Raw genomic sequence first — 14,073 nt, 5'->3', positions numbered from 1 at the left:
TCAGGAAGCATCCGTGTCCGCCGTGGTTGCGTAGCAAAAATAACAGAAAAAGGCCAGGGAAGAAAAACCGGTAACAATCGACGCAGGTGGCAGCAGGAGATAAGGCGGTGCCGTTGCTTTTAATTCCTGCGTGGGAGTTGGACCATATTCGTATAATTTCTCACGCTACGTGTTAGTCAATTTGCTAGGCAGCTCGTGATTTTCGGAATGATTAGTTTAAGGTGATGATGCCGATGATGACGACGATAATGATACCTTTTTAATTGATGGCACATACCCACTCAGCGTCAATAAAGATTGTAGAAAACGCTCCATCACCTACAGCGTGAATGCCCTTGCATATCAGCTCATCCACTATTTAGATACATTGCTATGCCAGCCAGGCCCAGCTGTCACAGCCGGGGTTTTTGTGTTTGTGATGTATGCTGTAGTCGACCTTCGTAAAAAAAAGAAATAGAGCTTCGGCGTAGAAAGCCAGTTGGATGAGATAGGGTAAGAACCAAGATACCGTTCATTTACATCAGAAAAGACGTGGTCTGCCAGAGGTTAGCCAAAGATCTACAAATTGATATCAGGGGTGGGGATTTTACTAACACTGATATTCGGGGCACTTCAGTGCGGTATCTCTCGCTATATTTTGTATAATTCCGAATGCCTGCTGAAACCTGAAAGTATAACTGCCCAATTATTTCAGTGTTGCTTTGTGAAATTAAGACATTACCTCTCTAGCGCGTTTTATACAGCACAATTTCAACGATTTTTCGTTGACTGCGGGAAGCGTGGATGGTGAAATGTAACCTGAAAAAGCACATACGGGCGAATGGGCGCGCTTTTCTATTTTCGCGTCGATATAATTCAGAATGAAATAACACCTTGTCAGAAGCGAACACAATGCTCGATGGAACAATACGTAGGGCGCAACCTTCTCGCACAAGACTAGGTCGACGGTGTCGACTCGCCAGTCCACGGCATCCCGCCGCCACATGTGGGTAGACGAGAACGACGTTCGGCTCGCACATTTTCGGAACACGCGCGGCGTGTTTGTGTTTGCCAGGGGGCGTTGGCGGTCTTCGGCGGACGCGGCCAGGGGAGACGACGACACCCACCTTCGCCTCCTCCTCGAAATCCTCCCCGCGTCGCCGCCGCCGCCGCCGCCGCCAGAGCACTGCTGCTGCGCCCAGCGCCGCCTGCTGTGACGCCGCCGTTCGAAGTCGGCCGCGTCGAAGAACTGGCATAAGCTCGGTGCGCGCTTCGAGTCGCAACCATGGGTGGCGTCGTCTCCAAGGTGTTCGGCAGAGGATACAGGACCAACGAACAGGGTGAGTCCCTTCATCACCTCCTTGTAGCACCCTGCGTGGTCTGTCGTGGTGACACGCGACGTCTTTAAGGAATGTCACGCGATTCGCGCAAAGGTTGCACGGGAGAGCCGCGTTGGAGAGCCCGGCGCCGCTTGGGACGCTTTCGCATTTCGGACGGACGTCGTCTGCTACTCCCTGACCGGGCAATTCCGCGCATTCCGCCGGTGACTCCAGTGCTGTTACTTCTAACGGAGCGAAGTTACGAAAAGAAAAAGAGAATAAAGAAGCAATCGTACCCGTCCGTCGCACCAGCCGTTACCGTTGCCGTCGTATAAATACGGCTTTTACTCGACCATGCGTTCACATCTGGCGTTGCGTTTGCTCCCCGGGGAGGTATTTTTGTAGCCGGGAGACAGCGGACTTGCCGCTGCCTACGCAAAGCAGCGGCTGCGGGCATTTATCTTTCTTTTTCGCCGAAGGCGTCGGGGGGGAGCTAACGAAAGGAGGCCGGCGAGCCTGCCTGCGTGCGCGCGACGCTCTAGCGCTTGAGGAGCATGACTGGCGGCTTTGAGACCCGATCGGCGGCTGGGAGGTTTGCCTGTCTTGATCGGTGTCCAACTGCGCATTCTCCCTGGTTGACTTGCGCCCTCAATGACGTTGCCAGGGAAACACCTGTGCTTACGGCGCGAGCCTGAACCTGCAGCTTCGACCGCGGCTCCGACAGCGCAGTTGTAAACTGTCTGCTGCCTTTGGAAAGCTCTCCGGGATGCCTTTCACAAACCGGCTTTTATTAGCTCTCGTGCCACCAGCTGGCCGGGGTGTTTCTTACGAAGTGACCACGTGGTGATGGACGAGGCCTAGGGGACAACCGCGCTTCGAGTTGTTGCAGCCCGTGAAGGCAAGGCTCCTTTCAACGCCGGTTGTTCACAGTTGATTCAAGACAGGATTAGTTTTGTTTCGAATCTACCGCTTTTTAGTAGCCCATTTCTTAGGCGGCTTTTAGCTGGCTGTGCCGGCTAGCCACGCTTTTATTTGCGGAAGTACATATAAAGCGGGACACTACACCGGTGAAACTGGTTTGTGTTAACAAAGTTCTACAGTAGTAGTTTGGTAGACAGGAGAAAGACGAGAACGCGAGGACAGGCGGCGCCGCCACAGCACATTTTCCGCTCGAAGATTTGTGACGACATAAATCTCGAAGGCCGATTGACACATCTCACTGAACATCACGGTAAAATGAAGTTGACGTACGGAGTTACCGAACTGCGAAGGTACGAAAGATGCTTCTGGAAACGCTTGGTAGTTTGCGTCCAAGGTTTTCCTCTATGGTTGCGTCTGTTTCCATCCAAAGGCACGCTGCCATAATCGCGACATGCGACGGAATGCCCTACGTCACCGACTTGAGGGAGGCGATAGCTGCAACTTACTGCTTTGTCAACTTTCATCGACTGGCCGCGACCTTGATTTCCCGTCAGGCGCGGTTGAAACCCAGTGACCTTCCCCTTAAAGTTCATTGGTGTCTTTGCCATTACGTAATACTCGTCTCTATTCCAGTAACAGTATCATCGTACACCTGCAAACTGCAATTTTTTCTTTCTTTTGTTTTTTTCACGTTGTCAATTCAATTTGGTGGTCCAGTATTGTTTGGCTATGTCCAAATGAAATCTGAATAGAAATCGTCTCCCCAGCGATTAGTTTATTCCGAAGAGCGTGCGCCAGTCCCCAATTCTTGTAACTGTGTTCACTCTCTCTCTCTCTCTCTCTCTCTCTCTCTCTCTCTCTCTCTCTCTCTGTTCATTGCACATCTGTTGACTGCACACACATGGGCAGATGAGATCAAGAAGTTTGCGGTGATGAACTGGTCGCAGTTAGCACAGGACCAGGATAATTGAAGATCTATGGGAGAGGCCTTTGCCTTGCAGTGGGCGTAGACAAACTAATAAGGATGATGATGATAATAATGACACTTAGAGAAAGGGGGTCGAAAAGTAGTTTGCCGTGGCGGTTCTTTAACACGCGTTTAAACGTTGCACTTATGAGTATTATATTATTTTACCTACATGAGAAATGCGAAAATTGCAAGCAGGAATCGAACCCACAGCCTTTTACGTTGTAGCCGAGCGCATTCACTCCATTCTCGGCGAACATACATAAAATGACGTACGAAAGTGTTTGTTTTAGTTTGTCCACCACAACGAAGCGACCTCAATATCCGAAAACGCCGATGGATAACTTTCGTTAGCGTGAATCCTTTTCTGTTTTCCCCCACGTGCTTCTCTGCTCATATGTATATTCCAGTACGGTTCCTTACGTTCCGCGTCCGCACGGATGTCACGCACTGTACCCTCCCATTAATCAATCTCACTTACCGGACGATGACAGACGCGCTGTTGTCGATAGCAAGCTGTCGCCCATTCTCTTTTTCCCGTTTTTTTGCCTCTCTCTTTCCGTTCTACGCTTATCTTTCTGCACGAGTATTTTGAGTAACTCAACGAGCCTGATAACTTTAGCGGCTTATAGAGGCTGCGCCGCGCTATTTCGACGTAATTCAGATTGGGGGGTTTAACGCGCCGATGTTACATCTGGACTTATGAGGCGTGCCGTAGTGGAGGGCGCGTGTTAAAGCTCCCCACCTGGGGAGCTTTAACGCGCGCCGCAATCTCGACACACCGGCGTTTTCGCTCTTCCCTTTAATCTGAAAAGCAGCCACCGCGGCCGGAATCGAACCCGCGTCCTTGGGCTCAGCAGCGCAGTGCCTTAGCCACTGGGCCACCGCCGCGGGGGCTACTGCGTAATATTAGGAGTAAAATACATCATCATAATCATAATTTTTTTTTTCAACCTTCAAGGTCCCTGAATGGGTTATTACATGGAGGGGGGCGGGGCAGGGAAGGGGGCTGATAGTACACAGTGCCACACACAAAGAAATAACCGTTCAATACATGAACAATTCATCAGCAAATTTATAAATAATAAAATAAACAAACAAAAAAAAATCCCGGGCCATTCTTACTAACGTGAAACCTGGGGAGGGGCGAAACATGCAGTGTACATTCTTGGCGTTTTTTCCAACGGAGGTGAAACCGTTGGGGGTAGAGGTGTACAGCTTTGCTGTAAAAGTCTCGTGTCTTTGAAGCACGAAGCGCTCTAACGCGAGGCGTAAACCGGTGTCCCGGTGTTTTTTTAGTGCTCGTTACGTTCTAGCGCGGTGCGTAATTCGAGTTCCCCGGTGTTTTTAGTGCCGTGACTACATGAGACGAACGACGATTACGGCGACGACAGGAGACGCCAACAGCCCCAGCCCCTAAAGGGTTTCGCCGTTAAAATAGAAAGGGAAGCAGGTGGCAAGTCGTGGGTGTTATTGGCGGTTAAACATTAAATTGAGATGACATTAACTGTTTAATTTTAAATGGTTCTACATCTAAGAAGGAAACCAGGAATAATCGCCCTGCGCATAAACATTTCTGTTGTCCCGGGCCTCTCCTCGCTGCGGCGTCAGTCGCGTGCCCATGACCCCGCGAGCTGCGGAGGAGGCATTAGCCGCCGCGCCAGGACAATGGGAGCGATTTCCTGCCGTCGTGGCTGTTTTTCTTATTCCCGCCATTTTTGTGTTCGTAGCGCGAACCCGTTTCCCGCCGTCTCGTTAGCGCCGATCATTGGCGCTGCGCTATTGTTGAGCGCCGGCTCGCTCACGAGCGAGCCTTTTTAAAGTGGTTCGCGCGGGCGTCCAGCAGTGGACGGGTCGTCGCACCCCGGGAATGCGGTTACAACTTTTGCTGTCTGCTCCGCCCTCTAATGGTTCGTGAATGAAGTGCGGCACGGATATATGCACGGCGAGCATAGCGTGGAGCGCGAGGTGCCGTACTGGTCTTCCGTCTGTTATATTTCTCGACTTCCTCATCATTTTTTTTTTATTAATTTCTCTTTGGGCGTTCGTCTTGAGCTCACCTTCGCGCACGGACAGTTTTTCTTGTCTTTCTTTCTTTCTTTCTTTCTTTCTTTCTTTCCTTTTTGAGCTTGAGATGCCGGGCATTTGCGGGCTTCGGGGCGCGTTTGCCATGCACTTGTACGTGTAGTGGCGTGACGTTACGAGCGTATAGTTAATGGTGCACCAACACGGGCGTTTATACTACGCTGTTATCATTTTCCCGGGTCAGGCCTGTAAAAAAAAAAAAAAAAGACCATTCCTTTGATGTCACCGCCGCATGCCGCCTGGTATTCTTATAGCCGAGACCCAGACCTCGAAGTCAATGAAAGCCAAGACCTTCAGTGTCAGGCGGGTCAGTATACGTTGACGTCTGCGTGCGTTTATATGAATGAACCGTTTTCAACTCTGGACAAACGACCTGTTTAGTCAACAACAGTGACTCTCCCTCTCGTAATATACCTTCGATCCAAGTAGGGAAGAAAAGTATTTTGTCGAGTAACGATATTTTTTTTTAGTTTAATGAGTATGGACGTGCGTTTTCAACGTATCCGTTAATTAAAACTAGTGACGAAGAAATTCGCTGACAAGTACTGCATGCACATTGTACGGAAATAACAACGGAATAAAATCTAAACAATCCCTGATCAGCCTCAAAAGGCACGAAGTCGCATTTTGCCGTCGCTTCCCTGAATTACCCCCACCCGCACCTGCCTCTTTGCACGCCAGATTTATTGATGCAGTGATTCAAAGGACTCGCCAAGAGCCATGTATCACGCGGTGTGCATTTTATGAACCGAAAGGCCCATTGACTGATTCTGACACGAGCCCTTGAGGAATGAGGTTTAAATTTGCCGCGCGATTGTCTCGGATTATGCACTAAAAGAAATAGGGGGGGGGGGGGGGGGGAGGGGGGAGTGGCGCGAAAGAAGTTAGTTAGTTGAAGCTTTTATTTGAAAGGAAGGCCATAGCCAATGAGGGGGTGGTTGGGGTTGGGATGGGAAGGGGGGTATATAGAATATGATCTTAGTTCACATTTCACACTTAATTCACATTTCAAACTTATTCACACTTCACAGTTTTTGAGTCAGTGTGACGGGTTAGGCGTCGCCTTGCTAGACGACTCGCGCCAGACCACTCTTAATTGCGAAGCTAGCAAGCTCCGAAAGAAGCTCACCGCGGTCTATGTTGTCTGATATATCAGGGAAGGTAAACGAAGTGTGAAGTGAAGTGAAGTGAAGTGAAGTGAAGTTTATTTTCCTTTTCATAGAAAAGAGGGGACCGAGGCAAAAGGCGGTTAAGCCTGACGAGGCCTTGGTACCCTAAGCCTGTAAGTAGTACAGATGCAAGCGCAAAAACACTTAATACATAGAATGGGCAGCAATCAAAATACAAAAGTAATATATAAGCAGTAACACTTACTAGAATACAAAACATGTGCACAATCATGGGCAAATACAAATTGATACTTGTACGAGTTCAATTTCGTACATACGGATGAAATAAAGTAAATCATTCGACTTAAGTACTTGTGTGAAAAAGATAGAACAATAGATATATACACTTACATCCATGTACACACATACATACACATACGCATATATATCAAAGACGGTAAGCTGCATTTTTACATTAGAATTTCACCTTCAATCAGATGCTGTTTGGTCTTTTTTTTGAACATGTTTCCAGATAGAAAAAACTCATCAGGAAAGGGGAATTTGTTTAGCGCATTGGGTACCTGACAACTCAGTTTTTGTTCACCGTAATTTGTTCGCGTTCGTGGAACTCTTAGTTTTACTACGCGAAGATTGTAACCTATGTTGCTATCAGGAACAGAGTACAAGCGATTCTGGTGAATGTATTGAAGAAGCCGCAGATAATACACTTGGTCGGCTTTTAATATGGAGTGTTTTACAAACAATGGTTGCATGCGTAAGTTTCGTGGTGCACCATAATATCCCTCAATAGCCCGCAAGGCTCTTTTTTGCAGGACAAGTAATTTTTGGTAATTGGAAGACGTGGTCGTACCCCAAATAAGATTACAATAAGAAAGTCTTGAAAAAAACAGGGCATTATACATAGACACTTTTAACCAAACAGGCAGTAGATTAGAAATCCTATAAAATAGGCCAACAATTTTACTTAGTTCAGAAGTAAGTTTGGAAATATGAACAGACCACGAAAGATTTTCATTAAACCACACACCAAGAAATTTTTGGGAAGAAACTTGATTAATTGTTATACTGTCATAATTTGACGTGATAGAAGCTGAGTGATAGAAGCTGAGTTCGATCCTTTCGGAAGTATACGCATGACCAAATTAGATGGTGTAAATCAGATTTGACGCCCATATTGCAATAAGGGCAATGTTCCCGTCCTTCAGGTCTGCGGGTCCATTTCTGAAAGACGTACTATTCACGGCCTTTATCAAACAATGTAGCGACGCCTCACCGGGCTTCTGAAACTGCCGCTCGAACGGGATGTTAGCTTACGCAGTGCTTGCACAAGAATCCGCTCTGACATGTCAGCAAGTTGCGTAACGGGTTTTGATTCAGCGGGGTCATTATCTTGTCGTTTCTACTTATGAAATGCTTCGCCATTGCCATTCTCGTCTGAGATTTCTGCCTGTACGGGCGCCATACAACTTTTCGAGTTCCGGGCGCATAATTGTGTGCATTATAACGTTGTGCGTTTTCGGAGTCCGGCAAATTCCAAGGACTTTTTTTTTTTTTCCCAAGAAGAATGGATTTTTTTGGAGCGTAAGCTTTAGTATGCAACCGTTTTGGGGTTTTTCTATTTTTTTGCTTCATTCGAGAGTTGAGCATTCCTGAAGTTGAAGAAATTGAACAAAGTTGAACATTTTTAGGCATTATTGGCCTAACGTTACGTTTACTGAGCGTGTAATTTTTCACTGAATTTTTTTGAAGCGTTAGCGTCGCTCAAGCATTACTTGCTCATTTGGCGAGATTCGCGTCGCCCGAATCTGTCTTCTAAATTCCTATTGGCTCCGCGTAATTAAAAAGTGGAGCCTGAATCTTTGGGCAAAATTCCCATTGGCAGTGAACTCAAAGTATGCGCCGTAATTGCGTCCCATTGGCTGCGACGCGTCATGCGTCTGAAGGAAAAACCCGGGCGCGCAGCTTGCACAGAAGGGCTAGCGGCCCCTCTCCCTTCGTCGGAGACCTGCCTCTGTTGCACCTGACAGGGGCTTCCGAATTTGCCGCTAAAAGTTCTCCATGACTGGCGGGCCCGGATCGTTTTGTCCGCAGCCTTTCACATCTCTCCCAAAGTGGACCGCGTTGTCAACCTCAACCTCGCGCTGTCGGGCCTGCCTCCAACATACCTAAAACACAGTCTCTCTCTCTCTCTCTCTCTCTCTCTCTCTCTCTCTCTCTCTCTCTCTCTCTCTCTCTCTCTCTCTCTCTCTCGAACCGGCGGCGGCACGAACTCGGCGTCTGTAGCGCGAGCACGGATACTCGTGAACTGTTTTTTTGGTATTTAGGGGCTGGGGCTGTTGGCGTCTCATGTCGTCGTCGTAATTGTCGTCTCATGTAGTCACGATACTGAAACACCAGGAAACTCGTTTACGCCTCGCACTGGAGCGCTTCGTGCTTCAAAGACAAGACTTTTTTACAGTAAAGCTGTACACCTGTGCCCCCCAACGGTTTCATCTCCGTCGGCAAAAACGCCAAGGCTCCAAGAATACACTTATACACTGCATGCTTCGCCCCTCACCAGGTTTCAGGTTAGTGGAGATGGCTCGGTTTTTTTTTTTTTTGCTAGCTCCTCACGTGGCGCAAACCCGCGCGCAAGCCTGGACAACGCCGGGCGCTCCTCGCGAGGCGCACGCTCACGTGCGCTCGGTATCTTTTCTTGGTGTCTTCTTGAGAACACTTTTTACGAACGCCACCGGTCCAATCTGAAGGTTAAACAGCTTTGCTGTTAAAAGGGTGATGGTTAAAATGTCGAAACACAACCCGTCGAACTGCTGGCGCAGCTGGCCGAGAGGGGAACGCGGGTATGCGACGTCCCGATATGTGAAAAGTCTAAGGTCGTCAACCGCTACAGCTTGACGTACAATGGGCTTGACGTTGCCTGGCGTGTCGTTAGCCTCAGCGTTGTTACTTAACGCTTAAGGGTGATTGGCCAAGAAAAAGACGCAAAGGAGAGGGGTGAAAGATGGCGATGAAAAAGGGAGCAATTAACTCGCCGACATAACTCGACGCAACGTGTTCGTGCCGACGTGTTCGCACAGTATAAGAGATAAGAGAAAGGTGCCGCCGTAGTTCTTTACCTTTTTTATTTTTGTTCATGGTTGATCGTTACGGCTGCTGGCAATGCGTAACTGAAACGAGACAACCTACAAAGTCGACTAATCTGCCGTTTTGGGCTATGAAATGGAACACAACGTCTAACAGAAGCTGTTACGACCGGTGCGCGTGAAATACCCTTGGAGGACCTAGAGTTTTGTGTGCGTGCGTGCGTGCGTGCGTGCGTGCGTGGGCGGCTAGGTGTGCGCTTTACTGAATTTGTCGACCGCGTATACGGGTCGACAGGCCGGCTCAGTTCTGTCTGTATGTGATTTGAATTTAACTATTACCTCACTGTGCGCTGCTCTATATATGTTGTTACGTTAAGAATTTAATGAGTACATTATCAGCGTAAATCAGCTGAAGGCAGCCAGAACCAATTTTATCGTTCAGAGTTTAAAACACTTGCATGTATGAAAGTTTGTGGGTAAAAAATGGGGATGGGAGGAAATCGGGCATGCTGTCTCTGCCAGACATAGAATAATACAATCCTTAACTGTTCAGACTGATAAAGAAAATGAAAAATACCCACTGGTGAACTCTCATTTCCTGGTTCATGTTTGTCCGCAAAGACAAGTTCAAGGCATACTTCTGAGAAGCTGACTTTACCTGCCTGCCTAACTTACGTTAGCTGCGCGGTGTTCCGCTTTCAGCGGATGGACTTCACCGAGTGAGGCGCAGGCGCACTGGGTTCTGATTTCATCTGGCAAATTTTTGTTACTTATCTGGGATCGCAGACACTCTGCAGGCTGCTCGTCACGCCAGCGATGATGATGATGATGATGATGATGATGACGACGTGATACCATTTTGTCTCGGGAGATGACAGAAGGACGGTGAAGGCCATATTTTTATGACATTTTAAATGAAAGCTTTAAAAGGGCCTGGAATAACTAGAAGAAAAAAGAATCATGGGTCATTCCCTTTGTGAAGGAGGTTGTGCAGCAAAGCTGTGTGCGTTGGTGGCAAAGGGGGGGGGGGGAGGCTTAACGCGGTGCTTCCCTGGCAAGTGTGTTTCGGGCTATCGTGTCTGCGGTCAGGTTCTTATCGAACCACATTCCGTCGCAGACGCTGAAGCTCGAGTTGGAATGACTATCCAGAAATAGTCTCTTTGGAACCAAGCGTACGCCCGCTCGAACTCTTCCAAGTTGGCGGCACAAGCTTGGCGCAGAGACGCTTGCGGCATTTGGTCGTCGCTTGCGCGTCGATTACGTGTCGCCTCGTGGGAACACTCGGTGGACGCCGCATTAGTATCGGCACGCCGTTGACGATTACACTCGCGTCGCTGTTGTCAGGGCACGTTCGCATCGTATTTTTCTTTGAGTAGGCTTCTCTGTACAACACACAACGTGGTAAGCCACCTTACAAAAACCAAGCTTACAGTGATCTCTTATAAGTCGGCTGCACTTCTAAACACGAACGCATTGATGGAAAAACATGTTTTGAGGGGAAATATAAGCCATTTTATATCAAAATATAATACGACCTTATCGGTGTAAGCTTGGTCTTTGTAAGCTGGCTTTCCCACGTTGCGTTTTTTGACGCGGACGCCATAAAATCCCACATCCCAAATCCCACGCAGCAAAAAGAAAAAAGAAAAAAAAAAGGAAAAAAAAAAAAAACGATTTCCCGGCACCCAACCTGTTTTTCGTCCGGCCTCTCGTCTGCGAAACGCCCATCCAGCTGTGCCGTATGCGTCGTCTTGATTCGATGATTCTATTTACCGCTTTTACTGCCTCAAATTGCCTCGTTGTTGCCTCAGAGCACTTGTCGCCTCTACTTCCGTTCCTGCCAAGGTCTTTCGCCCCTACGGGCCTCGCGCAGCGGTGGCGCATAGTGCGCGCCGGCGAAGGTGAAATCAGTTCAGCTGTCAGCGCGGGGAGCCAGCATGCCGGGAAACCACTTTCGCGTTAGGCGGTGGTGATGACGCCCCGCCGTATACACATACATTGCCGCGCGCAGCACGCGACAGGCATGCGACGTGCGCTTGGCTGCTTCGGGGTGCGCGTAAACAACGAACCGTGTCAACGGCGCGGAACTAACGGGCACCACGCTTCTCGTCGGCTCCGTTCTTTGATAGGCACCGGAGCGCGACGGGACGAAGACGACTCGGATGCCTCGATCGAGCCCCGCCGCGCGCGATATCGCGACGATAGGATGCCATCCCCCACGTTCGTTCGGGGGTACTGTTGCTGTTGCAACTGAGCCAAAGAGTTGAACGCTAAGCACTGTGGCGTCTCTAAACATGTTGACGAGAAACCACCTAGCCTGGGGAGGTTATTGGCGGGGAACGGGACGCGATGAAACGGTGGAGAGGGTAGCGTGCCTCGTGCCGTTACCAACGTCTGTCCGTGTCTTGTTCCGTTACGAGTTGTTCTTGTCGCCCGTCTCTGGGCTGAGCCGCGTCGCCGTCGTCGTGACCAAGCGAGCGATGGGAAGACGAACGAGTGAAAGAAAAAACGAACGATCGGAAGACCGACGAGGGAAAGAAATCAAAGGAGGAGAGAGTCACGTTCTCCCCTGCTCTTCTTTCTCGTTCGCCTTGCTGGCCGAGCAGCAGGTGGATGCTGCTGACATGGGGAATCAAGACGTATTCGTTATCTGCTGGCACCTCGAGGATGAGACAACTACGGCATCTGAGAGAAGATAATGTTTAATGCGTCTCCTGCTCTATTTAGTTTATTACCAGTGGTTGTATAGATCTTCTAAGTACAAAGGATTCTTTGCAGCCCAATCAAAGAACAGCACTTTCCCTTTTGAACTTCCGATTGGATGCAGACGAAATGTCCGGCCCGTGTTCCTTCCGGCCAATTATCCGATGCAAAACCGCCTCTCTCAAGGCAATCATTCGTCGCTTGCACGGTGCTTGCCTCATTCTTCGTAATTCAGTCGGTCACCCCGAGTTGTTTGGGTCCTCCGCAATGTGGTAGTGCTTTGCCACTGTGGTGCAATCATCGCGCCACCCCCGAATGCGTCATAGCACACACACGCCCGTGCACTGGCATTGTCGGTTACGCAGCGTTGCGCGGTCCCTAGGAATATCGCATGTCCACGGCGCACTCGCACGAGTCCCTCGCAGACCGGAAGCGGTACATGTGATGCAACAGTCAGCGTGGTTCGGCGGTGAGTGGCCTTTCCGTCTCCTGGTCGCCTCCGCTTGGTCGAACAGGGTGCAATGTAGAGGCAATGATGAGACTGCGCGTCCTTCAAGTGGTTGCGGGTCTTTTCTAACGCAACAGAGAGTGTCGCGAAATAGGGAGGGGAGGACGGTTCGCCGTGGCGGCGCGAGCCAGCGCTGTCCGAAAGTGTGCGGTGGGGGAGAGGAGGGGGCAGCATGCTGTTCCGCACGAGGCGCTCGACGGCGCTACGCTCGGGAAAACGTGAGGGGCGCGTGCGCGTGACTATGATGTGCATTCGCTTCCTAAGACGCAGTTCGCGGTCCCTTCCTAAGACTCACTTCGCGCCGCCGACGCAGAGGCTCATCATCGCTTCCGTCGAGAGAACCCACGAGTGAGGGCTGCCTCACCGCACTGCTGCTGTGCCCAAATATCGCATTGGGGAGTATCGTAATCGCTAGCCATTTTTTTGGAGGTATTTGTAGGACAAGGGGAGAAAATTTTTTTTGGCTAACTTGTCCCGGAACCTTTTTACGAGCAGTACATTATATCCATCGAATTTTAAGTCTGAAAAGGAGTAATTGAAAGGGAAATTAATGCTAATTTAACGTTACCAGTGACGATAAACTGCTGTAATGACGAGCCTCGCAGGTAATAATGCACATGGCGTATCGTCGCATGTTACCATATACCAGATGATACCAAAAATTTTCTTGCGAGTTAAATCAGTAGTTAGTCCTACCGATTGTGGTAATGGAAAAGAGGAGCTCACCCACGCAATGAGTCACAGATTGTTTGGCCGCATTGATGCTACACCGAAGGCAGTGAATGATGCGAGTTTTCTCTGTCGTAATTTTGCACATCACGATTTTCCTTTAGGTTCATCGGCACGCTGGAAGGAACCTTTTTTAAAAAATGGGAGGGAAACTCGACGGGTAAGACAGACGATTTCTTGTGTTTTTCTTTTCATCCACTTTCTGCGAGTACTCTGCAGTAATCCATAGCCGTCTGGCGTTTTCCTTTCTGCAGCACAGGCTTCGGTATACCTAAGCCATCTTTCGATAAAAGGGTTTGCGGCATAGACAAGCATGGTCTTGGTTGGGATCGCGGATAATTTACAGTGAGTGATGTCGTTGTAACAAGGAAGCCTCCTGAACTGAACAAATCACGCACTGGTGTGGAGCTGCCTTTACGCGAGCTCTGCCCTGCGCACCCTGTACTGATAGCTGCTCTGAAAGTAGGCTCAGCAACACGCACTTTAAGCTTGGTGTGACCATGGCCTCCGCGATCGGCCGGCAGCCGATCGCGGAGGCCATGGTCTGAAGATGCCAACTTCCCTTTAAGAATATATCTTTTGTATTTCTGTTTGCGGCGGCAATTTGCCCATCGCAAGAAAATTAGCTGAATATCGGGACGCCCAAGAA

General features: G+C 49.3%; 1 protein-coding gene across 1 annotated transcript in view; it reads left to right on the top strand.

Annotated features, from left to right (window-relative positions):
• The first annotated feature begins 1,146 nt into the window (after positions 1-1,146).
• LOC144178729 (uncharacterized) overlaps positions 1,147-14,073 on the top strand; it is a 55,558-nt gene continuing 42,631 nt past the window's right edge. Inside the window, exon 1 of the mRNA XM_077706804.1 lies at positions 1,147-1,319. Within this exon, the coding sequence (XP_077562930.1) occupies positions 1,265-1,319 (55 nt within the window). The 5' untranslated portion in view covers positions 1,147-1,264. The remainder of the gene's footprint in view (positions 1,320-14,073) is intronic.

The sequence above is a fragment of the Haemaphysalis longicornis genome, unplaced genomic scaffold, assembly GCF_048455015.1.
Source record: "Haemaphysalis longicornis isolate Haplotype H1 unplaced genomic scaffold, Haemaphysalis longicornis Haplotype H1 scaffold_4, whole genome shotgun sequence".
Classification (NCBI taxonomy): Eukaryota; Metazoa; Arthropoda; class Arachnida; order Ixodida; family Ixodidae; genus Haemaphysalis; species Haemaphysalis longicornis.
Note: the sequence above shows the minus strand (reverse complement) of the source record. Positions and strands in the feature narration are given on the sequence as shown.